Source organism: Pleurodeles waltl, chromosome 4_1 (genome assembly GCF_031143425.1).
Source record: "Pleurodeles waltl isolate 20211129_DDA chromosome 4_1, aPleWal1.hap1.20221129, whole genome shotgun sequence".
Classification (NCBI taxonomy): domain Eukaryota; kingdom Metazoa; phylum Chordata; class Amphibia; order Caudata; family Salamandridae; genus Pleurodeles; species Pleurodeles waltl.
In genome coordinates this window covers 208,066,722-208,094,537 of record NC_090442.1, presented here as the reverse complement: position 1 = coordinate 208,094,537, position 27,816 = coordinate 208,066,722, and the positions used below count along the sequence as shown (strand labels likewise).

General features: G+C 43.8%; 1 protein-coding gene across 1 annotated transcript in view; it reads right to left on the bottom strand.

Moving 5' to 3' along the window:
• The window catches only part of LOC138287581 (sodium- and chloride-dependent betaine transporter-like), a 515,340-nt gene that overhangs the window by 58,426 nt on the left and 429,098 nt on the right, over positions 1 to 27,816 (bottom strand). The window contains exons 9-11 of the mRNA XM_069228140.1: positions 24,181 to 24,305; positions 5,494 to 5,606; positions 3,023 to 3,160 (exon numbers count right to left, since the gene is read on the bottom strand). Coding sequence (XP_069084241.1) covers positions 3,023 to 3,160; positions 5,494 to 5,606; positions 24,181 to 24,305 — 376 coding nt within the window. The remainder of the gene's footprint in view (positions 1 to 3,022; positions 3,161 to 5,493; positions 5,607 to 24,180; positions 24,306 to 27,816) is intronic.

The window sequence follows — 27,816 nt, the reverse complement described above, 5'->3', positions numbered from 1 at the left end:
TAACTTAGGGGTGCCTTACATTGTGAGAAAAGGGAAGGTGTAGGCCTGGCAAGTGGGTACACTTGCCAATTAGAATTTAAAGTTAAAACTGCACACACAGACACTGCAGTGGCAGGTCTGAGACATGATTACAGAGCTACTTACGTGAGTGGCACAATCAGTGCTGCAGGCCCACTAGTAGCATTTGATTTACAGACCCTGGGCACCTCTAGTGAACTGTACTAGGGACTTACTAATAAATCAAATATACCAATCATGGATAAGCCAATTACATACACATTTTGTATAGGTGCACTTGCACTTTAGCACTGGTTAGCAGTGCCCAGAGTAACAAAAACAGCAAAATCAGAGTACAGCACACATCAACAACCTGGGAAACAGAGGAAAAAAGTTAAGGGAGACCACACCAAGGATGAAAAGTCTAACAACCATAAAAGAGGATTTTTCATTACAATTCCAAAGACACCAAACATGAAATGTTTCTCCGTTCCCATTTGGGAGTTACAGCTTATTAAATGTAATAAGGTAACTCAAATGTTATCCCATAGGAAAAGTAGGCCTTGCAGTGGTGAAAAACAAATTCAGCAGTTTTTCACTACCAGGACATGTAAAAGTTAGAATTCATGTCCTACTTTTTAAATGCATTGCACCCAGCCCTCTGGGCTTTGTATGGCCCACTCTAGTTGTGATGTATATGTATTGAAAAGTCAGGTTAAAGCCTGGCAAAATGTTTATTTTGCCAGGTCGAAATGGCAGGCCAGAGGCATGTTTAAAAAGGCTACTTAAGTGGGTGGCACAATCAGTGCTGCAGGAGCCACTAGTAGCATGTAAGTTACAGATGAGCACATTATATAAAACATTTACTGGGGACATCCATGTAATCAAATAGGCCAATTGGGTGTAAGCCAATTCTAGAATGTTTAGAGAAGAGAGCACAAGCGCTTCAGCACTGCTTAGAAAACTGAACGGGAAAGGCAAAAGGTTTGGGGATGGCCCTGCAGAAATGGCCAAGTCAAAAAAACAGTCTTCCATTTAGACCCCGCAAGAAAATATCTTCCCACCATCATGGTGTATCAGTTTATATTTTTTTAACTATATTTTTTTAAGTACATTTCATTGTTGATTCATTGTTGTTATCCACTTGCAAAAATATAATGGTTGTGTCGTACATTGGTATTGCTTGATTACAATTTATTTTTGGTCTTATAGATGTCTGTGAACATCACTAAAGAGTGTTAATTTATTTTTGTAGTGTATATATTGATAACATACATCATCTTAAGTGATGTCCAGTAGAGAAGTTGAGGCGCACAAATCATCTTTGTTTTGTATTCAAAATTCCCAAACTTCTGCTTTTGTTCCTTTAACACACCATGAATTGTAGCCTGTGTGTGCATGTGGTAGTTGTGACACACAGGCCTATGATGACATGCACTTTGCTTGCTCTGACTTGGTTGCTGGGTAGTGTGCTATGTTCTTAATATTGTTTTATGTGTCATTATAACCCAACATTGTTTCTGGCCTGAGTGTGAGAACATTTGCCATTTGTGGCATTTGCACATGCAGGCGTGTAACTGTTTTTAGGTTGATTATGGTCACTTTTGACTCAACATAACTTGAGGCCTGTATGTTGTAGAGGTGACAGTTCAGTTTCATATTCGTGAGCATTGGAGTACGTTTTACATTTTAACTCAACATATCTTTTGTTATGTATGTAAATGTGCTGCATGTGACTTTTAGGAACACCATAGCATGGGCTTTGTGAGAATTAGAGAATGATAACAATATCTGACTCACAGTCAATAGGGATCAAAAACAATTAGCATTTTTGGATCTTACGATAGACATCTTACATAATATCCTAGTTTAGAGTGAAGCATGCAAGATATCATTTGAAAATTAGCAGTGTGATGCTACTTCAATATCTCCCAAATCATTACAATCAGTATAACTTTTGATTAAACCTTAGGGGCAAGAAAATATTGTAACATAATTAAAACGTTTGCAGCTGAATCTTAAAATATCTCTTCACTTTTTAAATTTAGGGTTGAGCGCGTACGCACTCTGGTCTGTTGTAATCTCTCTGTGGGCTTTCACCCACGCCCACTCTTGCTATTCATTCTATCTTGTGCTTGTCTTAAATGCTTCATTTTTATTGGTGAATTTTTTGAAATGTCCCTCCTTTGTGTGCTGAGTTCCCTCCCAGTCGATTTCACTAAGTGAACATTTTTGTTGGCCATCAAACTTGTGTTGGTACGTGTGAATGTCTTAATATTTCAATAGTTGAAATCTAGGGCTGTGGAATGTTTGTTATACTAATGGAGTATTGCATAATACATGTGAAATTTCCAAAATGTTCACCATTTTTTGCATATCAAGAATTTTTGGGTGATTTTTGCCTGAGGTAGATTGGTTCCAGTTGAAAATACCTTTAGGGCTGACATTTTCTACTCGAATTAAATATCTTCTCGAGATAGTCTCCTGCTGGTAATTTGCAGGCCTTTTCTATGACAGAAATACCCTGGTGGGAAAAGTTGCTTGACAACGTTTGAATGATTAAATCAATCCCTATCCAATTTCACAAACAGAACATATCTGTGCTTTCTATTGTATTGAATGTTTGCCTGGATAATATGGATTAGTTCGATTTTTTAAGATTCTGAGCGAATCAAAACTTGATTTCTTATGAAATGTATGCATTAACCTTCACTTTGCAGTCACTAGCAAGTAACGATATAACTGTGTAAAGTCAGTACAACCTGTTAAAATGGAGAAATTGATGTGGCAGTATTTGTTATCTGATAATTGTAGCTCCCTTCTCAGAACAGGGCTTAATGTACCAATAAGAATGGAAAGCTTTCTGCGGAGTGCCATCATTTCGTAAAAATAAGTAGGAGAAAGAATGGTTTTATTGAACCAACACTGTGTAGGAAGAGTGACCTGAAATATCTGTGTTGCAGGAAACATATTTCTGAGTCATAAGTCATGATGCACCAATATGGACCACCCAGTTTCTCCTCACCTCAGTGATTAGGAGCAGGCCAAGGAGGTAGCACACAACTGCGATTCCCAAGATCAGGAGCTCCCGGCGATACTTCTTCAGAAACACCGCTGGATACATATCGACAATCGCTGTCACCAAGCTCTCGACACAGACAAACTGAGGATGGAATCAAGCCAAACATAAACATTAAGACTGTGTACTCCATCCAATGCTAGACCCACTTGTCTTCCCCATTTCTCAACTTTAAGCATTGCCTAGGGAAACTCAGGAACACGCAGCTCCTTGCAATGCACTGTTTCTATTCTGACATGCCTCAGACTGTGCTCAGATACACTGATCTCTAATGAGGCATAAAGCAGTTCTGACGTTCTGCACGGACCTTGGACATTAATAGAGTAACAAACCTCAGTGCTTACGATGAAGGAAACTAAGGGGGGCAATGCATGACACAAGTTACATAATGCTTGGACGGGGGACAGGCGGGGGACACTGTAGAACTTTAGGGGCATATTTATACTCTGTTTGTGCCGAATGTGCGTCAACATTTTTGACGCACATTCGGTGCAAACACTGCCCCATATTTATACTTTGACGGAAGTTCCACCATGTGCGTCATTTTTTAGAAGGGTGAACCAGCCTTGCGTTAATTATATGCAAGGTAGGCGTGCCCTTCAAAAAAATGAGTTTAAGGCCTGTGCCCCATATTTATACTGTGACGTCATTTTGACGCACAGGAGGGGGCAGGCCTTAAAAAACTGCGCCCAGCCTGATGGGCGCCGGTTTTTAACGCCTGGGTCAGGGCAGGCATTAAGGGACCTGTGGGCTCAGAAGGAGCCCAGAGGTGCCCTCCCATGCCCCCAGGGACACCCACTGCCACCCTTGACCACCCCAGGAGGACACCAAAGGATGGAGGGACCCATCCCAGGGAAGTTAAGGTAAGTTCAGGTAAGTATATTTGTTCGATTTTTTTTTGTGGCATAGGGGGGCCTGATTTGTGCCCCCCTACATGCCACTATGCACAATGACCATGCCCAGGGGACTTAAGTCCCCTGGGCATGGCCATTGGGCAAGGGGGCATGACTCCTGTCTTTGCTAAGACAGGAGTCATTTCAATGGGGGTTGGGCGTAAAAAAAAATGGCGCAAATCGGGTTGAGGCCAAAATTTTGCCTCAGACCTGACTTGCCCCATTTTTTGACGCCCAAGCTCCATTTTCCCCTACGCCGGCGCTGCCTGGTGTGAGTCATTTTTTTTGACGCACACCAGTCCGCAGCGCCTGCTAACATCATCCAATAAATAAGGCGCCCGCATGGCGCTTTGGAATGGCGTTAGCCGGCGTTAAAATTTTTGACGCACAACTGCGTTGGCGCAGTTGTGCGTCAAAAAAGTATAAATATGGGCCTTAGTGTCTTTGGGAGAAAATAGAGGCATATTTGCACACAAGTGGTGCAGCGTGGTGCTGCGCCACAATTGGCAGTGCAGCATCACTCTTTGAACGCAGGGATGCGCCGTATTTACACAGATACGGCATACACCTCTGTTTCTAGTGCTGGTGCTAAATTGAGCTGTCAGTGCCAACGCAGGCATCCTTGCACCATATTGCAAGGGTGTCTGCGTTAAAGGGAATGATTGTTTATGTGCAGGAAGGTGTCCCTTCTTGCACATAAACAATCTACAATGGTAATTTGTTACTTCTATGTGTGCTGCAGACTGCAGCACACATAAAAAAGCAAAAACGAGGAGAAATAAAAGTATTTCTCCTCGTTGCGCCATGCTATCGCCCCACTCCCCCCGGGTGGCATTAGTTTTTGGCACTGCCACAGGTTCACAAATTCTTGTAAATCTGGGGCAGGGTCAAACACAAAGGGTGCTGCGATGGAACACCCACAGCAACACCCATTGCACGCCCCTCTGCCGCGGAAAACGATGTCGGAGGGCCCCATATTTACAAGATGCCGTTAAGTCACAAAAAGTGGTTTAGCGCCAACTTGTAAATATGGGCAGTGCACAGCACCACTTGGGCGTCACTTTTAGTGATGCTCTGGGGGCGTTAGGGGCATGTAACTATGCCCCATTGTATCACAGTGAATAAGCAAAGGTCAGTACCTTGTAGCTGCTAGATACTGATTGCAATATGGAAAACAGCTGACTACAAAGAGATACAATCTATCACTTTCAGTACCATAGAGCATTTGGTGAGTGACAGCTGGCTGAAAAGGGGTGTTAACTTGCAGCTGTAGTGTGTTATACTTGTAATGAAGTAGTATACTAGTTTGCAAAGTTTACAATACAGCATGGATATTTCATACAGGGTGTGCACTGAACAAATTGTATGTGTAGGGGAAAGTGTGTTGGTGTTATCCACTTAATTCCTTCGGCTATTTCAAGATGTGGTATGATTACTACCATTCTCTGATATATTTAGCAACTAAAGTAGTGGCAACAAGCCACCCTTGGATTAAAGACCAACAAGAAAAACAATCATCATTACCTGGCTATCCAGACCCAAGAAAATCAACATCAGGAAAAAGAGACAAGACCAGAGCTGAGGCACTGGCATCATCGTCACGGCTTTTGGGTATGCAATGAATGCCAAGCCAGGACCTGTGACAAAGAGAGGATTCTTTGGGTAATGAGAGTTCATCAGACAATTTGACTATGAAAATGTATGTGTACATTTATTGTATTACGATGACCAATACAATCACACAAATATAAACATGAACAACTCCATAAATGTTTACGTACTCTTCTACCCCTATGCATAAGACTGGATTCTCTCAGAAATTCACTAATGCAGGCCCAAGGACGTGGTTTCAAATAAGGAGTTAGCTATTTATTAGTTTGACTAGTTCCCCATGTCACTGTGTAAAGAACAAATGTGTCTAAGGGCCATTACCTATCATCCTCAACAAAGAATCAAACACTAGAGAGTCCAGGCCCCACCTGCACCCTCCTAACACCACCATGTGTGCCCCGTATTTAAGATACAGCACACCATGGCAATATTAGGAACAACAGCGTCAACATTTTTGACGCTAATGTGGAGCTTTGCTCCACTAGCGTCAAATATTCTGACGCTAGTGGAGCAAAGTGCAAGGAGGCCCATTGATTCCAATGGGTCAATCCTTTTAACGACTGCTTTTAGCAGGCATTAAAAATGACGCCAAAAATGGTGCAATGAAATCTTGTAGATTTCACTGCACCGTTTTTGCGGGCCTCCTTACCTCAGAACGTCCCCTTTGCATACATTATGGCGTATGCATAATGTGGCGCAAAGGGTCGCAAAGTGACAAAATGCATGCATTGCGCCACGTTGTAGATACTGCATGGCGTTTTTGATACTCTAATGGTACATTAGCATCAGGAAAATTATGTTAATGTGGCATTAGATGGCGCAAGGCCATCCTTAAATTTGGACCACAGTGTAGAGGATCAGCCCAGCAACAACTCAATCTATTGATGGCATTTCATTAGGTGAGACACAAATATCAGAATCAACAGCGCCAACGTTTTGAAAATAAAAAAAAACACAATGTAAGCAATTATTAATATGCAACTAATGGTGAAGGGTAAGTGCATACAGACAGAAAGAAGACACAATAAGGTAAGAAAGACCTATTCTTTCTGGTCTAACCAAATATTGAGAATTCTGGGGAAAATGCTTTTGAGAAGAGTTTGTTTTCATACTTTCACTCACCTGTACCAGCTCACAAAGAGAGAGTGACTTCCTTTCTGTTCAGAAACAGTTTCCAAAAATGTTTCCAGCCTATACAAAGACTCAAAGAAGTTCAGTAGATCTTTTTGTGCATGCAACAAGGAGCCCTTCATGGAGCGATAATGGCTCATTGGAGTTTTCCTCGCCTCCAAAACTAGCATTTTAAGGGTTGTTTAGCCTTGTGGTGCACCAGCACGAGCACCTTAATTATTCAGTCCTCTGCATACCTCAACATGAATACTAGGAATGTACATCTCGGGTGTTGAGTTACCAGTTTCTCTGGCTCAAGAGAGTGGTAATGGGAGAATGGAAAACAGACAAATGCAGAAATTTAGGCTGATTTTTTAGAAGGTTCGGGTTGACAGGAATGTGAATGAAGGGTTGCTGAGCACAAAAAGGTGATAAAAAGTAGGCTTGGGCGGAGATTGCAGAGTTTCACTTTGTGGAATTCCACGTAGTTGACAGAAAACTCCAACAACTTCCGCGGAGTTCCACAAGCAGGTGGAGTAATGACTTGTTGCTACATTAAAACCATCCGATTCCACACACACATTTAAATGTACCTTGAAAATATAAAAGAACTATACCAAACCTGTATCTTCTATTGAAATGTGGCAGATACTTAATTATTTATAACGTTTTCCTCCATTTAACTGCGCAGCTAAAGAGCTCAATTTAATTAGCAGGTCAAAGCGAGGCCACTGAGCGTGAGAAGCCACCAACAATTAGAGCGCAGCTTATTGGGAAGTGCACGCGACACTAGTGCGAAGCAAAGGGGCATCTAGAGCTCTCGGAGAATAAGTGCAAGGTTTATCCGTGAGTGATCCCCCCAGTAGCGTATGATAGACCGAAAGCAGGGTGCGACCGCCTGTGATACAGCTTCTTCCTCTCCCCGGCCGGGAGGGGTGCTGCCTCGGCTCCACAGGCAAACTCTGTGCCTCCACCAGGCACACATTCGGTGAACGCCCTGGTTAAACTCTGCTCTGCCAGTAGTTGATGGAGATTTTTTGCCAAACTCTGGCCCATATTTATACTTTTTTAGCTCTGCATTTGCGTCATTTTTTTTACGCAAAAGCGGCGCAAACTTACAAAATACAATTGCATTTTGTAAGTTGGCGACGCTTTTGCATTAAAAAGCGGTGCAAATGCGGTGCTAAAAAAGTATAAATATGGGCCTCTGTGCTCCAAGTGAAGTGCAGAGTGGCAAAACTCTGCAAACTCTGCCGGCGGAGTGGATTTACAGCCCAGCCCTTATAAAAAGATCTGATTTTGTAAAAAAAAAAAAAACCTTAGAAATTCACTGAAAACAACAGAGGTTAAAGTAAAGTTATAGTTACGTGAATGTGTCAGTGACAACATTAATGTTTTGAACCCTCTACCCCAACCCACAATCATTGGATGAATGGGCAGAAAACTCTAAATTATATTCACAAGGAATATTGCATATATAGACATTATAGTTAGGTTCCGGTTTTACACAGATAAAAACATAGAAATTCAGCATTTATAGTTTTCCATGTAACTATAACTCATGCCCTAAGGTAACTGTAACTTGTGCCCCCACTATGCTTACGTTACTCATCAATAATTTCACTGCAAATGTTGCAATGATATTATCAATGATGTCATAGAAGATGTCATGACTGATGTAATATGTGGGGTAATTAGTGGTACATGGCAAGGGCACGAATTACAGGTACCTAAGGGCTCAAGCCAGCCTTGAGGCCCCCAGGGCTATTAATGGCTCTCAGAGGGGGGCCGTGTAGTCCCCCATCATTTGCTGTGCTTGGTTGGGCCCCGGGGGTAGGAGGTGCCAGGGGCCAAAATCAGCCCAGGCCAGGGGGCCACGCAGCCTCACTCCACCTTTATGTTTACAGCTGGGCCCTGGGGGTTGCAGTTCCCGGGACTGAAATCAGCCCAGAGGCAGGCCGCATGGCCCCTTCCATTCAATGTAAACGGCAGAGCCCTGGGTGGGTGGCTCTGCTTGAGGCCATAATCAGCCTGAGGAAGGGGGCCACATGTGCCCCCTTCCCTTAATGTATAATATATATTCTCCAAGGACCTGGCCCACCCGGGGGGGAGGCAAACAAAGCAAGTGAGGGAAAATGAAAAAAATAAGAAAAACATTTTTGATCAGAGGGACCCCACCACCAGGCCTAGGGGGGTCAGGGTATTCCTACTCTTCCCCATTGTGTTTTTTTTTTTGGGTGGGTGCGTCTGAGTCCCAGTCTTTAACCAAGAAGTGGTGGCAGACAATCAGGTCTCATTTTGAGATCTAAGGGATCCTGGACATCCATAAATCTATTTTCTTTAAAAACTCCAAAATAACTGAACAGGTTTACACCAAATTACAAAAGGCATTCTTTCTGGACCAAGATCTACCTTAGTGCCAATTTGTTTCTAATTCTGTTCAGCGGTATGGACTGTAGTCATGTCTAAAATCCCCACAGGGAAATTGCATGGGGAAAACATATTTTGGGACTCCCCCCTTTTTCTTAGTCCCTGCTTTACGAATCACCCCGAAAATTCAACACAGAAGCTGAAGTGAGTGGCAAGGTAGTTTTGAAAGCTTTGTGAAGATTTTTCAACGCACCAAAGTTATAGGCAAAACAAAAAACACTTTCCTGTGGAAACTAGGTCCGAACTATAACTACCCACTGGCGACTGCCAGTAGTAAATATATATATATATATATAATTTGTATATGTATATAATATATTTTGATATATATGTGTGTGTGTATATATAAACACACACACACACACTGTATCCCTTTCTGCAGGATCATTCCCCAGATTTTTGCCTTTCTTTCCTTTGCTTCGTTTTTGTTGACGTTTAGGACACTGGGCACTTTGCTTCAGTTAATTAGTGCTAAAGTGCTTGTGCTCTCTCCATTCCAAACATGGTACATTTATATACACCTGATGGGTACATTTAATTTACTTATATAACCCTAGGATATGATACTATGTGTACCCAGGGATTATAAATTAAATGCTACAATTGGGCTGCAGCACTCATTGTGCTGCCCACTAAAGTAGCTTGTAGAACATGTATCAGGCCTGCAACTGCCACCTGCAGTGTTGTTTTTAAACTGCCATTTCAACATGTCCTTCCTTTTTAATACATATAAGTCACCCCTAGGGTAGGCCCTAAACAACACATAGGGCGGGGTACAGTGTAAAAATTGGCTCTGTGCTTTTAACTTTTACATTTTCTGGTAGTGGAAAAACTCTTAAATTCGTTTTTCACTCCTAAAAGGCCTTCTAACACGAATGATCTCTTCTCTGAAAGTGTAGTGAAAAAAACAACCATAGAGTGAACACTAATTCATCACCAGCCTTGGACACAAGGGAACTCAGTCAATGATTACATTTCCCAGAAGGAATGTTTGATTGTTAACACTGCCATCAACATGGCAACAGTATGAATTTGCAGAAAGAGGGACAACATGGAGAAGACTGACATTCAGTTGGTTTTCACCTACTGCCAGTGCACCCAGGTGGTTTTTGGCCTGCTGGGGATACAGTTCAGAGGTAAGCTGTGTTGTGTCCATGAAGATTTTGGTGGCCTGTGGGGTTTTTGAAACCTTACGAACCTTCCTAGAATGTGTGGTAAAGTCAGGGATGGTTTTGGAACAGATCATACATTACTTAAATAATTTTGAGGGGAGGGCTGGAGTTCAGGGAGTTCACCCAAGACTGATGACAGTGATGGAGAAAGTGGTGCAAGACCTGAGGGATCTGGTGACACAAGAAAACACAGAAGTATCGGGGACTGCACTCACCTTTTTTGGGCTGGGGATCCATTCAGTGGCAATAGTGTTTAGTGTACAGTATAAAAGTGATGAGTAGGATAACATGAGAACAGAAGAAGCTTTAACAAGTGATGGGCCACTTGAACTTTGCATGCAAGGTAGTGGCACCAGGAAAGGCATTCTGCATACACAGAGGATTGGCCATTAAGTGGGGCACAAAGCCACAACATAAGGTATGAATTATGGAGGGGATTTGATAAGACAAGAGTACTTGGATTAGGCTCCTCAATGATTACTATCGAGTGACAATGTGGATGAATATAGACCCTAACACAGGGCTGTTGAAATGGTCTTTGATGCATATGGATTAGATGCTTTTGACCTGTATTGTGAAAGTGATGGTGCATCATAAGATAGCCCAAAAACTTCAAAAAAGCACCCGCAGTGTTGGGTTCATAGACTTTGTTTCTGGTGGATGTGGCAATGATGATGCTAAAACTTGTAAAGTACTCAAATGCCTGGAGGTGTCCTGACACTGTGTGTGAACAAAGTGGAAATACCTACAGATGATGTAATAAGAAATGATATGAGAAAAACCACTGGCTAAGAACTAAAGAGCCAGGTTTAAGCATCTTTCTGAATGCTAGTAAGGAGGAGGCAGATTTAAATTTGGCTGGAAGGCTATTCCACTGCAGCGCAGTACATCTGATAAAGCTTCTGCCTCCCAAAGAGGAGGGCTTGAAAGGCGGGACTGACACATTGTTAGAAGAACAAGAACAGAGAGTCCTTGTAGGATGGTACCAATTAAACATTTTGTGCAGATAGGCTGGGCATGTTCCCTGTGAAGCCTTAAATGCAGTGCATAATGCCTTAAAGGTGATGTGTTGCTTGACAGGAAGCCAATGTAGTTTATTGAGACCCAGGGTCGCAAATTGGAACTTTGAAATGTCAAATAACAACCGAGCTGTGGAGTTCTGCAGGATTTGTAATTTATTAAATTACATTTTTTGCATATTTTTTTTACTATTTTGGCACTGGGGGGGGTTCCTTTTGGGTTCACCCTATGGGCCCTTGGGACCCCCTGTTTTTCTCGGCCTCACTTGACAGATCACCTTAAAATTAGGAAAAAAAGAGCAAAGTTTAATGGTGATTTTTATCAAACAGTATAAATTATTAGCAACGCAAAAAAATGCACAAATTTGCCAGTCACCTCTCCGACTGTCTGGAAAGTTTCAAGGGTGACCGAGAAAAAGGGGGGTCCCAAAACACGTTTTCCCCATTAATTTTTCCATAGGGATTTTGAACAGCAATAGCGCCAAAACTACTTGATGGAATTGCACCAAATTTGGCAGAAAGATAGGTTCTGGTCATGAAACTTTTTTTGTTTTGGTGAAAATCTGTTCAGTAGTTTCAGCAGCATCTCCCTACCGCTAGCAGCAGCAGCAGCTGCAAAACGTTTAAAAAAAACAAATTTAAAGGGGCAGGGCCATGCGGGGATGACAACTATGGAGGGGAATGGTGTGCACTCCCCTCAGTGCGCATATGTATTTGGCCAGCTGTCTCAGGCCAACCAAACACACATACACACTGAGCTCTCTCCAACTGGGCGCTGTGTTGTCAGGTTGGAGAGAGCAGGCCCAGACTCCCAATCTGCCTGGGAGCACCAAGTCAGGGCACGTTGGCCAAACCTAACGCTTCTTTCATGCAGCATTAGGATTGGCCACTTCTAAAGCCAAATTGGATATCCTCCAGAAGGTGATTACTCTCTATGCAGGATGCCAGTTGCTAATTCATGGCTGTCTCCATGATTTTGGCAGGAAAAGGGCAATAGGAGTTTGGTGGATAAATATTGGTGTCAAAAGGATGAAGGTTGGCTTTTTATTTTAGCAAGGGAAGTATGGAAGCTGACTTCCAATTTTTGGGGAAGGACCCCAATTTAAACATCTGATTGAAGATCGTAATCATGATAGTAGCAACTAAATCTAGCGGCATTTGTACCACAGCTGGTGGGGAGGGATCAAACGGAGAGCCAGATTTGGTAGTGAGAATGGCTTGTTTTACTTGATCAGAGGTAAGTGATGCACATTACTCTAAAGTTAAATTGGATGGAGCAGTCAATGTAATACTGCTATCCACAACCACCATAGGGTTATTTGAGGCCAATTTGTTAAATATAACCTCAACTTTTTTTTAGAACCAAGTTGTACATGATTTGACCGATAGGAAGGTGACCTTTATGATAGACAAGGAGGTGGTAGTGTGAGTGAGCAACAAGTTGTCTGCAAATAACAGGTCGTTCTGGTAGTTGCTGAGAGAACTCATCTTGCAGTGCTTATTTTATGTGGTTTTCTACACTGGGCACATTTTGGAGCACAGCAATTAATTAGAAGATGCTTTCCCTCATGTTCATTGGTCAACGTTTCATGATTGGTGCCGGAAGTTAACCACCATGGGGAGGCAGTGCTAGAGGAAGTGTAGTTGCCATGGATGTGGGAGCACTGATTTTAATGGAATGCTTCTCAGCAATATATATTAGACTAGAACAGCATAAAAACGAGCATGGAAGGAATTTCTTAAGAGAAGACCCAAGAAGAGAAGTAGTAGAAGTGCATGGATGGGAGTCAGTACGTGGGATGTGTTGAACTTCATGATGTTGTTGGTGGATGAAGTTATTTCCAATGACCATAGTGGGAACACTGACAGGCATAGGCTTCTATGGCAAGTGCTTTTGGGGTTATGAACAAGTGGGGTTGATTCTGTGAGGTGAGTCTTCAAAGGTTGGGCCAGGGACAGGAAGGAATGCAGGTGAGCACAATTACAGTAGAGATACTGAATTGACCAATGTAAGTGTGTGTGCCAGTGTGTTCCTGGGAAGCTGTGCTGTTGCATCCAATATTTTATGTGATTTTTAGGGCATTCAGAGTGTTGGAAGTAGTAGGGGCAAAGTCTTAGGTAGGCATAAGCTTGGAACAGAATAGGCTGCATGTGCAGGTAGATCAGAGAAAGACAAACAATGAAGGGAAAGGGCTTGGATGATTTACATAGGTTCCAAAGGATGAGGGTCTCTCCAGTGGGTCGGCATAGTTGCCATCTGGAGATGAGAACAAGGTCAGATGCGGGGTGACAAAGAGGCATGCTTTGGGGATGCTCTAGTAATGCTGACAGAGGAGGGGCTGACCATAGGAGTGTTTTGGATGCATTCCTTCAGGGTAAAGGCAGACATAGAGGCACACAGACTGGGGTGGAAAGTTTAGGCATGGGGAAATGGGTTAGAATTTGCTGTTGGAACATTGTCTAAGGCTATTCATCATGTGCATTTAATCCGAATGATTGTTTTCAATTGTGAGTTCTGTTTGCCTTCAATAAAATGGCCTTTTTCACAAATTAGTGTGCAGCGGAATGGTCCCTCTGCCGAGAAAGGAGCACTGCCTGGCATCCTGTGCCGGCTCTAGGGCGGTGTGACCGGTGCCACCTCACTGGGTGCTGAGTTTGGGAGGGGGCGCCATGTTTGCAAGTATACTATAGTTTTAAAAGGCCCTATTGCAGCGTTCCGTGCCTCCATCAGTTTACAGGCAGCAATAAAAATGCCAAGATAACTCCGGTGATTAATGTCCTACCTGGAGAGAGTTCGAAGTTTTTGCAAGTAAAGTTTTAAGATAGCGCAGGGGGTCAATATGACTCCTGCAAAGAACATGTATTATGCAGATCACAAAGTGCACATAAAGCAAATAGCTCAGTGGATTACTGCTTTTGTCCAAGAGGTAATTTTGTTATTTACAGTTTATAAGTTAGAATCTTAATATAGAACAGTAAACTATTAACTGTCATCAAAGAACTGTATGCATTCCGCAAGGCATAGCTTAGAGCGTTATTGCTTTTTCCCCACTCTTTCATTATCCTATTGTTGCAAAAAGAGTTCAATTGGGTATAAATCAATTCTTATCATTAAAGAGAACCCCCAGCCATGGTGTTACATTTTAAATTCTGAGTTTGTGCTTCTCCAGACCAAATGCTCTAAACTACACAGCCTACCAGTATGGATGACATGTGACTCCTACATCTTGTAGGCCTCTCTCTTATATAACATTTCTTATACACTGATTTACACACGTATGATTGCTTGTCTCTGTGTAAAGTGTGTGCACTATAAAGTGTTCTGACGCCCTACCCTGGAATGAGTGGTGTTTCAAAACTAATAAAATGCATCTGGGTGGAGACTTGAGGAGTACTGTTAAAGGATCGGAGTGATGGAATCTGTGGCGGAGGTGGTCACTGGGAGGCGCCAACAAACAGTGTTAAGGCTAAGGTCAGCCCTGCTGACATCATACATACAGTGCGTGCCTCAAAGTAAATAGAATTCACATGGGCTGCGCTCACAACTCCAGCTATAATATTGCTTCATTTGTTAAGGCAGAGTTTTAAACACTGCAGCTAGTGACATCCTATAACTTGTTTGTAGATTCAGATAATGGTAAGTAGTGTGTAGACCTATCACCATACAGTTACTTCATAGCATGGAGGCTAGGAGGTGGCCTTTCTATAAATATATGAAGTGTTGGAGTCTCTTCAAAGATGATGTATTCCTGAAAATTCAAACTGCCCTTTCATTTGTTCAAATTTGAAAAAAATAAATAAAAACAAGGCTATTATGATGCAGCCCTCCTGGTTCAGTAGCAAACTTCAGCTCTTCATTCTTGTATTTTTAAAGAAAAGCCCATTCCGCAGTCATCTGCTAACACAAAAGCTGCATGCAGGGACTGATCTCCCTAGCGGCGCTCTGGGCGATGGTCACTCTGGAAGCACAGATTTAAACCATAATGCAATATTATTATCTTTCAAATCTGCAGATCAGAAGTTCGAAAATGCCTTGACAAGGCCACCTAATGCCATATGATTCCATTAACTTTTAAATTCATAGGCAACATGCGTTGGCAAAGCCAATAGATCTGGCTTTGGTGAGCTAACTTATGTAAACACTGTTTACCTATATTTGCACTGTTATCTCATTAACCCCTTCGCTGCCAGGCCTTTTCCCTCTCAGGTGCCAGGCCTTTTTTTGGCTATTTGGGGCAGTTCGCGCTTAGGCCCTCATAACTTTTTGTCCACATAAGCTACCCACGCCAAATTTGCATCCTTTTTTTCCCAACATCCTAGGGGTACTAAAGGTACCCAGACTTTGTGGGTTCCCCTGAAGGAGACAATTAGCCAAAATACAGCAAAAAGTTCGTTTAAAAAAAAAAAAATGGGTAAAAAGGACTTCAGAAAAAGGCTTGTGTTTTTTTCCCTGAAAATGGCATCAACAAAGGGTTTGCGGTGCTAAAATTGCTAAAATCACCATCTTCCCAGCTTTCAGGAACAGGCAGACTTGAATCAGAAAACCCAATTTTTCAACACAATTTTGGCATTTTACTGGGACATTCCCCATTTTTACGATTTTTGTGCTTTCAGCCTCCTTCCAGTCACTGACAGAAATGGGCGTGAAACCAATGATGGATCCCAGAAAGCTAAACATTTCTGAAATGTAGACATAATTCTGAATTCAGCTAGGGGTAATTTGTGTAGATTCCTACAAGGGTTATCTACAGAAAATAACAGCTGAAATAAAAAAAAAAATTGAAATTGAGGTAAAAAAACAGCCATTTGTCTCAACTTTTTACTCTTTAACTTTTTCCTGCGATGTCAGATTTTTTAAAGCAATATACCGTTACGTCTGCTTAACTCTTCTGGTGGCGGGGATATATAGGGCTTGTAGGTTCATCAATAACCCTAGGTACCCAGAGCCAATAAATGAGCTGCACCTTGCAGTGGGTTTTCATTCTATACTGTGTATACAGCAAATCTTTTGCTGAAATACAAAGAGTGAAAAATAGGTATCAAGAAAACCTTTTTATTTCCAAAATGGCCAGACGAAAAGGTGCTGAGAAGCAGTGGTTGTTTGCACATCTCTGAATTCCGGGGTGCCCATACTAGCATGTGAATTACAGGGCATTTCTCAAATATAAATATTTTTTACACACTGTCTTACATTTGGAAGGAAAAAAAGTAGAGAAAGACAAGGGGCAATAAAACCTGTTTTGCTATTCTGTGTTCCCCCAAGTCTCCCGATACAAATGGTACCTCACTTGCATGGGTAGGCCTAATGTTTACGACAGGAAACACAACATGGACACATCACATTTTTACATTGAAATCTGACATGTTTTTTTGCAAAGTGCCTAGCTGTAGATTTTGGCCTCTAGCTCAACCGGCACCTATGGAAACCTACCAAACCTGCACATTTTTCCCTCCATTCCTTCCACCCAGCATTCCCCCAAGTCTCCTGATAAAAATGGTACCTGACTTGTGTGGGTAGGCCTAGCTCCCGCAACAGGAAATGCCCCAAAACACAATGTGGACACATCACATTTTCCCAAAGAAAACAGAGCTGTTTTTTGCAACGTGCCTAGTTGTGGATTTTGGCCTCTAGATCAGCCAGCACCTAGGGAAACCTAACAAACCTGCACATTTTTTTTAAACTAGACACCTAGGGAAATCCAAGATAGGGTGACTTGTGGGACTCTCTCCAGGTTCTGTTACCCAGAATACTTTGCAAACCTCAAACTTTGGCCAAACAAACACCTTTTCCCCTCATTTCGATGACAGAAAGTTCAGGAATCTGAGAGGAGCCACAAATTTCCTTCCACCCAACGTTCCCCCAAGTCTCCTGGTAAAAATGGTACCTCACTACTGTGGGTAGGCCTAGCGCCCGCAACAGGAAATACCCCAAAACACAACGTGGACACATCACATTTTCCCAAAGAAAACATAGCTGTTTTTTGCAAAGTGCCTAGCTGTGGATTTTGGCCTCTAGCTCAGCCGGCATCTAGGCTAACCTGCCAAACCTGTGCATTTTTTAAAACTAGACACCTAGGGAAATCCAAGATGGGGTGACTTGTGGGGCTCGCTCCAGGTTCTGTAACCCAGAATCCTTTGCAAACCTCAAAATTTGGCCAAAAAAACACTTTTTCCTCTCATTTCGGTGACAGAAAGTTCTGGAATCTGAGAGGAGCCACTAATTTCCTTCCACCAAGTGTTCCCCCAAGTCTCCCGGTAAAATTGGTACCTCACTACTGTGGGTAGGCATAGCGCCTGTGACAGGAAATGTCCCAAAACACAACGTGGACACATCACATTTTCCCAAAGAAAACAGAGCTTTTTTTTGCAAAGTGCCTAACTGTGGATTTTGTCCTCTTGCTCAGCTGCCACCTAAGGAAACCTACCAAAACTGTGCATTTTTTAAAACTAGGCACCTAGGAGAATCCAAGATGGGGTGACTTGTGGGTCTCTCGCCAGGTTCTGTTACCCAGAATCCTTTGCAAACCTCAGAATTTGTCATAAAAACACTTTTTCCTCTCATTTTGGTGAGAGAAAGTTCTGGAATCTGAGAGGATCCACAAATTTCCTTCCACCCAGCATTCCCCAAGTCTCCCAATAAAAATGGTACCTCACTTGTGTGGTTAGGCCTAGTGCTCGCGAAAGGAAATGCCCCAAAACACTATCTGGACACATCAAAATTATCAAATACAAAACTACCTGTTTTTGCGGGGGGCACCTGCGTTTTTGGTCCTGGGCTCAGCAGTCTTCTAGGGAAACCTACCAAACTCAGACATTTCTGAAAACTAGACACCCAGGGGAGTCTAGGGAGGTGTGACTTGTGTGGATCCCCCAATGTTTTCCTACTCAGAATCCTCAGCAAACCTCAAAGTTAGCTAAAACATCACTTTTTTCCCACATTTCTGTGCGGGGTCACTGCACCGGGACAAATTTCCTACCACCCAACGTTCCCCTCAGTCTCCCGGTAAAAATGATACCTCACTTGTGTAGGTGGGCCAAGTGTCTGTGACAGGGAAGAGCCAAAAACATGTTGAAATTGAGCGGGAACCAAAGTGAGTCCAAAAGGACAGTTTGAAAAAAAAACATTTTTAGGCTGACAAGTGCAGCAGAATTTTTATCAGCACAGATGAGACAATGTTGGGTGGTAAGAATTTTGTGGATTCCTGCAGATTCTGGAAGGTTTCATCACAAAAATGTGGGAAAAATGTGTGATTTCCAGCCAAGTTGGAGGTTTGTAGGGCATTGTGGGTAAGAAAATGGTGCGGGCACATGTGAAGCACACCACCCTGGAATCAATCAGATGTTTAGTTTTCAGATGTGTCTAGGTCCTGTGGATTTTTCTACATGGCAGCGTCCAAAAAGTGTGGCCCTCACCATTCCAAGTGGGAAGATTTTGAGAGTTAGCCAAGCTCTCATGGCCCAAATGTAAAACAAAACCCAAAATAATCAAATGTCCTCTTGCTTGCCGTGGGATAAGATGTTTTAGTGTGCACGGGAGAGCTGAAAGACTGTTACCCCTTCAGTTGGGGTGGGGGCATAACCAGGCCCATACTGGTTGGTAGCCACCACCCCACTATTTTTTTAATTTTTTTATTCCATGGCATCTAGTAGACTTTCTGCCCCCCGGGGTGTGGTTCGGGGGTAATTGCCCCATCTGCCCACTGGTGGGCAGAACAACTTTGGCCCCATTTATTTGGGGTGGGGGTATGGCTATACCCCCACCCTCTTATTTTGAAAAAAAAATCTTCCCTGCTCTCTGGTTAGCTTTCTGCCCCCCAAGAGAGGCAGAAATGGCCTAAATACAATTTGCCCCACAGGGGTTGCATCCCATACATAAAAACATAAAGTAAATAAAAGATATATATCCCTGGTGTCTATAGGTATCTGCCCCCCGGAGGCAGATCGGCCTAATTATATAGCAGGCAAGAAATTAATCCACCAGAGCAAATCTCCTTCTGTCCACATGAACACATACTCTTAAGGGAATCTTGGATTAGAGTGGCTGTATGGTAGACTAACATGCTGGAACACCATAATGTCTCTCATTACACCTAGATGTGATGGAGAGCAAAATGTGAAATGGAAACTGGAATGGGAAAAAGATGGATTGAAATATCTGGGTGGTAGGATACACAGCTTTATCCTGTGACTAATGACTGGATATTAAAATAGGTATAACTGGACTCCAAAATATGGAGATCGTTGAACTTTACCTTATAAACAAATGTTAGCATTTTAAAAATGTCGATCCTTCCCAAAAAATAATTTATGTAATGCTTTATCACTCCCTCTTTTGGGTAAAAATATAAGATTGGTAACATTTGTGAAAGCATCATATGGCAGAGGATGAAGAGAGCAAAGGTTTAAAACTTTGGCAGTTGGATGGTTTGCCAAATCATCCTGACACAAATCATGTGGCTTTAAACTGTGTGCATCCCTTTTTGGGTAAACTGTGACCCATCGTCCACAATGGTAGAAATTAGAGCAACATGCTATATTGTTGAGTGGAGAAGGAAACTACTGAATGGAAAGGCTATCCAGTACAGGTAAACATCCAATAAAGGAAGTTCAATGACTGCTGTGGCTGCTGAGAGGTCTTCTGGTTCTATATTTTGAATGTCGCTATCAGTGTTTCAGCCTCTGAGTGGCTGTCATGCCTTTTCTGGTTGGGATTTTTGGGGTCTGAACTATGAGATCCTAGTTTACATTACACGATGTAGAGTGATATTGTGGAGGACCTATACTTGCATCATGGAGGAAGGGGGGAGAGTGGGTTGTGACTATAGGCATATGATACATGCTCAGGAGGGAATGTATGGAAGTATCCTATGGAGTGAAGATACAGCTTACCCATATGGTAGACCTGAACGAACAAAAACTACAGTGCTTGAAGGAAATAATGTCAAGGGTACCACAGGAATTGGGAAAGTTGAAGGAGGTTAAGAGGAAACTACTAGAAATGTGGGATAGACTGGATACACTTGCGCACACAACTTACAGATAGTGCTTATATGCAGAAGGAGACAGGGCCAGTAGAATGTTGGCCATGCTGCACCCCACTGAAACACAGAAGTCCCTGGTGGTGGTAGTGAGGGACACAGTAAGTTGGGAGATAACATTGAAACAGGGCATAACTGAACTCTTTGCGGACCACTTACAGAAGGTGTATATGCAGCCCCCTAATGCCACAGTTGCAGCCATAGCTGGGTTTCTTATCAATGGCTAGCTTAACAGAGGAAAAAGACTGCATTTAGATGTGCTGTTGATTAAAGAAGAAATCGTGGAAGTGATTTGTGCTTTCCTGACCTCCAAGGACCCGGGGGCAATGGTCTACTGGCTGAATTCTATCAAAAAAAGGCAAATCTGCTAGCGGAGCAATTGGTGGTGTACCTGGAGGCGCTACAGAGAGGAAGGCTGTCTGGCTCAATGAGAGAGGCGATTATAGGTATGGGGCCTAAACCTCATAGAGATTCTAGGGAAGTCTCCTTCAGTCTCCACCTCTGTATGCGAAATATGGATGCAAAAATACTCAGTAAACTACTAGCCACAAGGTTGCTTGGCCACATGAGGGCTTAAGTGCACGAGGACCAGTGTGGCTTTATTCCCCAAAGGACTACTCTGTGTAACTTGCATCGGCTTGCCCAGGAGTTACATGCTTCCGGGATACACCAGGAGCCATGCACATTGGTCCTGCTGGACGCAGAGCAGTGCTTTGACTCCCTCTCCTGGAAATATATCTAGCTGGTCTTGCGTCACGAGGGAGGTGTATACAAATGGGTGCAGCTGCTGTATGGGAACCTAGTGGCGAGGGTTAGAATAGGTAGAACAGTGTCACTATGGTTCCCGCCTTAGCCGGGGGACCAGCAAAGGTGCCCTTTGTGGCTGTTATTGTTTACGCTACCCATTGTACTCTTGACAAGCTGGTTGAGATCGGTGATGCATGGCTTGGGAGTGACAGCAGGAAAGACCATCAACATGATCTCTCTTTATGCAGACAATGCCCTGATATATCTACGACAGCCAGGATACTCCGTCCCAACTCTTTTTGCGTTATTGGAAGACTTTAGAGCATTCTCTGGACTCCATGTAAACCCCACCAAGTCTAAATTGTTCCCAATTCGTTTTTGGGGGAGTCCCAGAGCGGTCAGCTCCTGTGTTTAGTACTTCTGTGGGAGACTGAGAGCACCCTATATTTAGATATATGAATAGCAAGATGGGTATAGATGTTTTTGTCCCTTAATGTAGGTCGAGTCCTGGATGGTCTCCAGCCCTCTATTAAATTCTGTAAAAAGCTACTGTTATCCTTAATGCGTAACATGGCATTAGTTAAAATTGTGGTCCTGCCCCCCGGTCCCCCTACATGTCTTCCAAGGAGCAATCCTTTGCCTTACCCAGGAGATATATTCTGGAACTTGATAAGCTAATGGTTGAACTCTTTGGGCCTCAGACAGAAAGCAAGTGCATCTGACCACCCTTAAGCAGCCTTGGAATCAAGAGGGGCTGGAGCTGCCTGATCTAGAACTCTATTATCTTGCAGCCCAGTTACAGTATGCAGTGCATTGGTTTGACAAGGGGTACAACTGGGAAAAAAGTTTGCTTCTGGGTACTTATGGGGATAATGCCCTCCCATAACTATTAATTCTGGGGGCAAGAGTTCCAGTGACTACTCCTTATATAGTAAGTCAGGTATGTGGGGTATGGGAACAGGCTGTTAAGGGAGTGATCAGGCATGCCCCCATGTACCAGATATGCCCCAATGGATTCTTCAGCCATATCATCAAATATCAAGGACAATGGGGATGGACAGATGGTGGGTGGGGGCGCTGCAAAACACTTGGGGACCTGTACCCGAATAATAGGTTCATAAGGCTACAAGACACAATGGAGATTTTCCCCTTGGAGCAAGGGCAATTTTTACAGTTTGCTAAGATGGCGGCAATGACCCGTGGCAATTGGCCCTCATTTCCAGAGGCTCCCCTTGAGCCTGCAACACTGGCCACACTATTGAATATGGCAGGAGGCAGGTGGTTAAACTCTTTTTTGTATAGGGCACTCAGGGAGGACGTCCCAGTCGAACGGTTACCAGTGCAGGACAAATGGCACAATATGCTGGGTGAACAACTAAAGGAGAAGGAATGGGATACAGTACATGCAGCAGAACAGCGCACTGCTGCAAATTAAAGGTTTAAATTGATCCAGAATAATGTGATTCTTCAGGTATATTTAACCCCTATTATATTGCATGCAATCAGGGGTGGCAAAGGAACGTTGCCCCAGTGGCTGAGCCAGAAACAAAAAAATAAAACAATAGTATACTATCAAATTATTTTTCTGCTTCTGGCACAGCCAGCAGTACAGGGAGGGGTGGGGCTAGGCCACAGGAGGTTGGAGGAGGGAAGAGGGAAGAGTGCACCTAAGTGCGCATGTTTGTTTGGCCGGCTGTCTGAAGCCAGCAAAACACACATGCACACTTAGGTTTCTCCAACCTGGCTGTGTTTAACAGCTGGGCTGGAGAAACTGCATAGACCCCAGGGCTGTGTCTGAGCAGCAGTCCGAGACGCTCAGACCAATCCTGGCACTGCTTTCATGCTAATTTTAGCAAGAAAGCAGCACCAGGATTGCTGGGGAGCCTGTGTTGTTGTACCAGCAGTGAATGCTGGGACACCACAAGAGGAGCGACTAGAAGGGGGCAGAGACAGGTAAGTGTGTTTTATATTTTATTTTTTTAATTTCACCTCATCTCCGTCCTCCACCCCTCCACTCCTCTTGAGTTATGCGCCTGCTGCTGCTGCATGCAATGTTCCTGGAAAGGACCCATCCGGCGGACTTTCTTCATATGGTCTGGGGATGGGTAGCTTTTACCAAGTACTGGCAATCAGTCATAGACTTATTGAACATGCTATGGGATGGATGGTCTCACGGGATCCTAAACAATGCCTTTTGGGATTTGCTCCCGATACGAAAAAAGAGAGTTCTAAGCATGAAATTCCTGGTTGGCTCTTTCAAAACAAAGAGCAGCTATACACTGGCTTTCTCCATCTCCTCTGGAGGTGCGACTGTGGGTGAGAGATATGGCTAAGTGGGTGGTGGCTGAGGAAGGGCACTTGCGCAAGTGTAGGTAGGACAGAAATTGGAAGACAACCTGTGGGCATGGGCTGCAATTTTGAAGGACTTGATTGATCCACCGGGTAGTATGGCTCCATAGACTGTAGACCTATTGGAGTAGTCTCCAGTGCAACTATAATGCATCTGATATTTGAAAAGAGTCAGTTAGTTGCACTTGCCATATGCGATGCCCACGGCCTTGAGACACTTACAGCATGTCTCACAGTCTCTCCATGAGACATGACCCTATACCTTAATGTTATCATATAGACTTATTACTTCCAAGTGGACTTGTCCAGGCACTGGTGGGTAGAGCGACAGGGAGAGGGGAATGTTCATTGAAGTGTTATCATTTATTTGATGTGTGGATGTCATTATGATAATATACTAATAGAAATTATATATATATATATATATATATATATATATATATATATATATATATATATATATATATATATATATATATATATAAAAGGAATTGGAATGATGTTTTTTAAACGTTGGGGTGCAGCCAGGCCTCTCCTTTGACACAATGCAGTCCTACTGCATTCTCTTACTGTTGTCCTTACTGAGTGAGGAGTGACACAGGTAAGAACTTGCAATTGAACCATTGTCTTTCAGCTGGTTTGACACCATGTAAATACCACAAACGTACATGATACATAGCTATATACAGGCAAAGTTTACATGTTTCATATAAAAACTTGGACACCCCAACATACCTGACTCAGCTACTTCTGCGAGGGGTACGCCCTGCTCCCGTGCCATGAATCCTAGGACAGAGAAGATGGCGAAACCTGCAACAAAACTGGTGATACTGTTCAGGAAACATAGCGCGATGCAGTCCCTGAAAAGTAAAAACGTGCAATGAAAAGTGAGCACATTAGAAGTAAGACAAGGGGTGCTAGAAAAAAATGCTGCGACAATAACATCCATGCACATGCTTGACTCTAGTCAGTGAGGATCCCACGAAAATAAATAGCTCCAGACTGTAGGAACTACAAGACAGGACTCCATTGCTCGAAATAAATGCTAAAACATAGCGGGCATATTTACAAGCCCCTAGCGCCATCTTGAGCCGCTATATTTTCATTTTTTTTTACACTTAGGTGGTTTTTCCCCGAAAGCTTTACCTCTTGCGCCACAGTATGCCTGAGTCAGGCATAATGGCGGTCATTCTGACCCTAGCGGTTGAAAACCGCCAGGGCACAGTGCCGCGGAAGCACCGCCAACAGGCTGGCGGTGCTTCATGGGCAATACCGCCGCGGTCAGAAAAGGGCAACCGGCGGTTTCCCGCCGGTTTACCCCTGCCCCAAAGAATCCTCCATGGCGGCGCTGCTCGCAGCACCGCCATGGGGATTCCGACCCCCTTCCCGCCATCCTGGTCCTGGCGGTAAAAACCGCCAGGAACAGGATGGCGGGAACGGGTGTCATGGGGCCCCTGGGGGCCCCTGCACTGCCCAGGCCATAGGCATGGGCAGTGCAGGGGCCCCCTAACAGGGCCCCATAATGATTTTCAGTGTCTGCCTAGCAGACACTGAAAATCGCGACGGGTGCCACTGCACCCATCGCACACCAGCAACTCCGCTGGCTCCATTCGGAGCCGGCTTCATCGTTGCTGGGGCTTTCCCGCTGGGCGGGCGGGCGGCCTTTTGGCGGTCGCCCGCCCGCCCAGCGGGAAAGTCAGAATGACCGCCGCGGTCATTTGACTGCGGTGCGGTCTTCTGGCGGTCTCCGCCCGGCGGGCGGTGCCCGCCGCCCGCCGGGGTCGGAATGACCCCCAATGTATGCCAGGGGGGCGTTCCGACACAGAAAGGCCCAAAAAAAGGCTGAGGGAAATTTACAATATTTCACTGCAAAATTTTTCTCATAATTTCTAACGCCTGCTCAGAGCAGGCGTTAAAATGACACACTCATTTTAATCAATGGGCCTCCCTGTGCTTTGCTGCACTAGTGTCAACATTTTTGACACTAGTGCACCAAAGTGCCACAAAAATGTTGACGCTATTGTCATATCAACCACCATGATGCGCCATATTATAAATACAGTGCAGCCATGGTGTCGTTAGGTGGGGCAGGGGGGTGCAAGAAAAGTGGCGCATCTGGACCGATGCTCCACTTTCTCGTAAATATGACCCAGCATTTCAATAGGTTCTTGAGTCTGTGTATAGTGAATTACAATTTAGTCTATTGTGGTTTATCACTCTCCATTAGTGGCTGTCTATGAAGGTTATCACTGTTTACGGGTGAACATGTAAGAGTAGGCAAATTTGGTGTGTGAAGGCTTGTGTTTCACAATTGAAAATCTCTTTACCTATGTGTCGATTCGTTTCAGATTTTGAACAGAAATAGGTGAGTATCAGTGTGCACATGAGGAAAGTATCATGCTTACCTTAACGTAGCAGTGAGAAGAAATTGCACTTAGGGACAGATTTATGGAAAGTGGCGCTGCACCGAGTGCAGCACCACAAGCCCTGCTCCCCTTAGCAACCCCCTACCACCATTTTTATTTAAAATACGGTGCACCATGGCGCAGGGTAGGGAGCAATAGCGTCATCTTTCATGACGCTATTGATGTACTCTGCAGGAATAGTGCCAAAATATTGGCGCTGCTCCTGCAGACTACATAGGGCCCTATTCTAAAGAATGGAAGGTCCCTTTTAACACATGCTCTTGATGAGGCATTAAAGCTGCCGTAAAAAATGGCATGAGGAAATATTCTAGGTTTCCTTACGCCATTTTTCCGGCTTCCCTAATGGGGGAACGCCCCCTTTGCATACATTATGCCTGGTGCAGGCATAATGTAGCGCAAAGGGTTACAGGGTGGCGCAATGCATGCTTTGCGCCACCCTGTAAATACGGTGCCGGGATTTTGCCCACCTAGGGCCACATTAATGTCAGAATAAATTACGTTAATGTGATGCAAGGTGGCACTAGTGGCCTATAAATATGCCCCCCATGTACTTCATTTGTGATTTTTCTAGGCCTTAACCTCTGCCGCCATCCTTATGCCCAGGGCTCTTAAGTTCCATAGGTGCGTGAATGGGGAGGGCCTCCAGTCCTGATCTTTTCTTCACATTCTGTAACTTGTAGTCATTTTATAATGGGAACGACAGGATTGCAAATGTTCGAATGCAGAGAAAAATCCAGGGCTAGATGAGCTACTTACACCTGTAAGCTGGAAACGTAAAGGCTTTGAATGCCTGGGTGTGCCCCCACTTAACGTCAGTGAGACCCACCTAAAGCAGAAGGACAGACGTGTTGGGGCTACTGAAGTGCTTGCTAAGGATCAGCCAGAAGTTGTGATAAGTGATCACAAAGGATGGCACATAAAGGCAAGCAGAGTTCTGTGCACTTTATTTGTGATGACCTCCTCAATTTTTAATTTCCCCAGTCATTACTAACTGAGGTGTGTTCACCTCCCCTGATGCTACCTAGCTATGCTAAACCTCAAACGTATCTATTTACCCTCCTCCCTAAGGTATCCATTCTGGCTTCTCCCATTTACTTGGGGACAAAAGCGGAAAGACACCAACACCATTTGTTTTTTTTTTGCCCATTCACGCAAATGATTTGGTGGGGTCAGGGCTGCTTTTCTAGCTGTTTTTCATCTTTCCCCAACTCACAGCTAAGTAGGTTGGTGAGTGGGGGTCTCTGGTATGAGACTATCCTTACTGCTTCTTTCCTTAGAAATTGACAGATATGGGTTGAGTGCTGGGCTGTGCCTGATTTTTCTGGCTGCTTAATCATACAAGCACTTAGGCTTAGATTTATCACGGAATTGTGTTGCCCTTGCATCATGCAGGTTGCAATCCTTAGGCAAGCTAGGTAATGCTACCTTGTGTGGCCCTGCGTGGTTTGGTAAAGTCGCTGCCTTGCACTACTCTGTGCGGGGAAGGCGTTACATGGGTGGAGAGTGTGTGTTCCCATGCATCTCCCCATGTATTTTGGAGAATTCCTAGATAAATTCCCAGATTTACCAAGACAAAAAAAACTGGAAACACATCAAAATTGTATGCTTCTCAGATAGCAGTGCAACAAGGAGATTTTTTTTTCCCTCATTGTTTCATCTTTGTAAGTGTGCTGCATTCTGCAGCAAACTTATAAAGAGGATAATGTCTATAAGGATTGTTTTTGTGCAAGAAGGTGACCCTTCCAACACAAAAACAATCCTGCCTGCGCCCCATGCACCCTTGAACCATTGCATAATGGGGCCTACATTGACGCCAGGCAGCACATAGTGCGCCAGCAGTGAGAGAGCAGGAATGGGCCATATCTTGGCAAATATGGCAAATTCTAGTCCTTCCTATTTGACTCAGTGCTGCAAGTTGTCTTGGCTTCTTATTACGAGAAGTTTG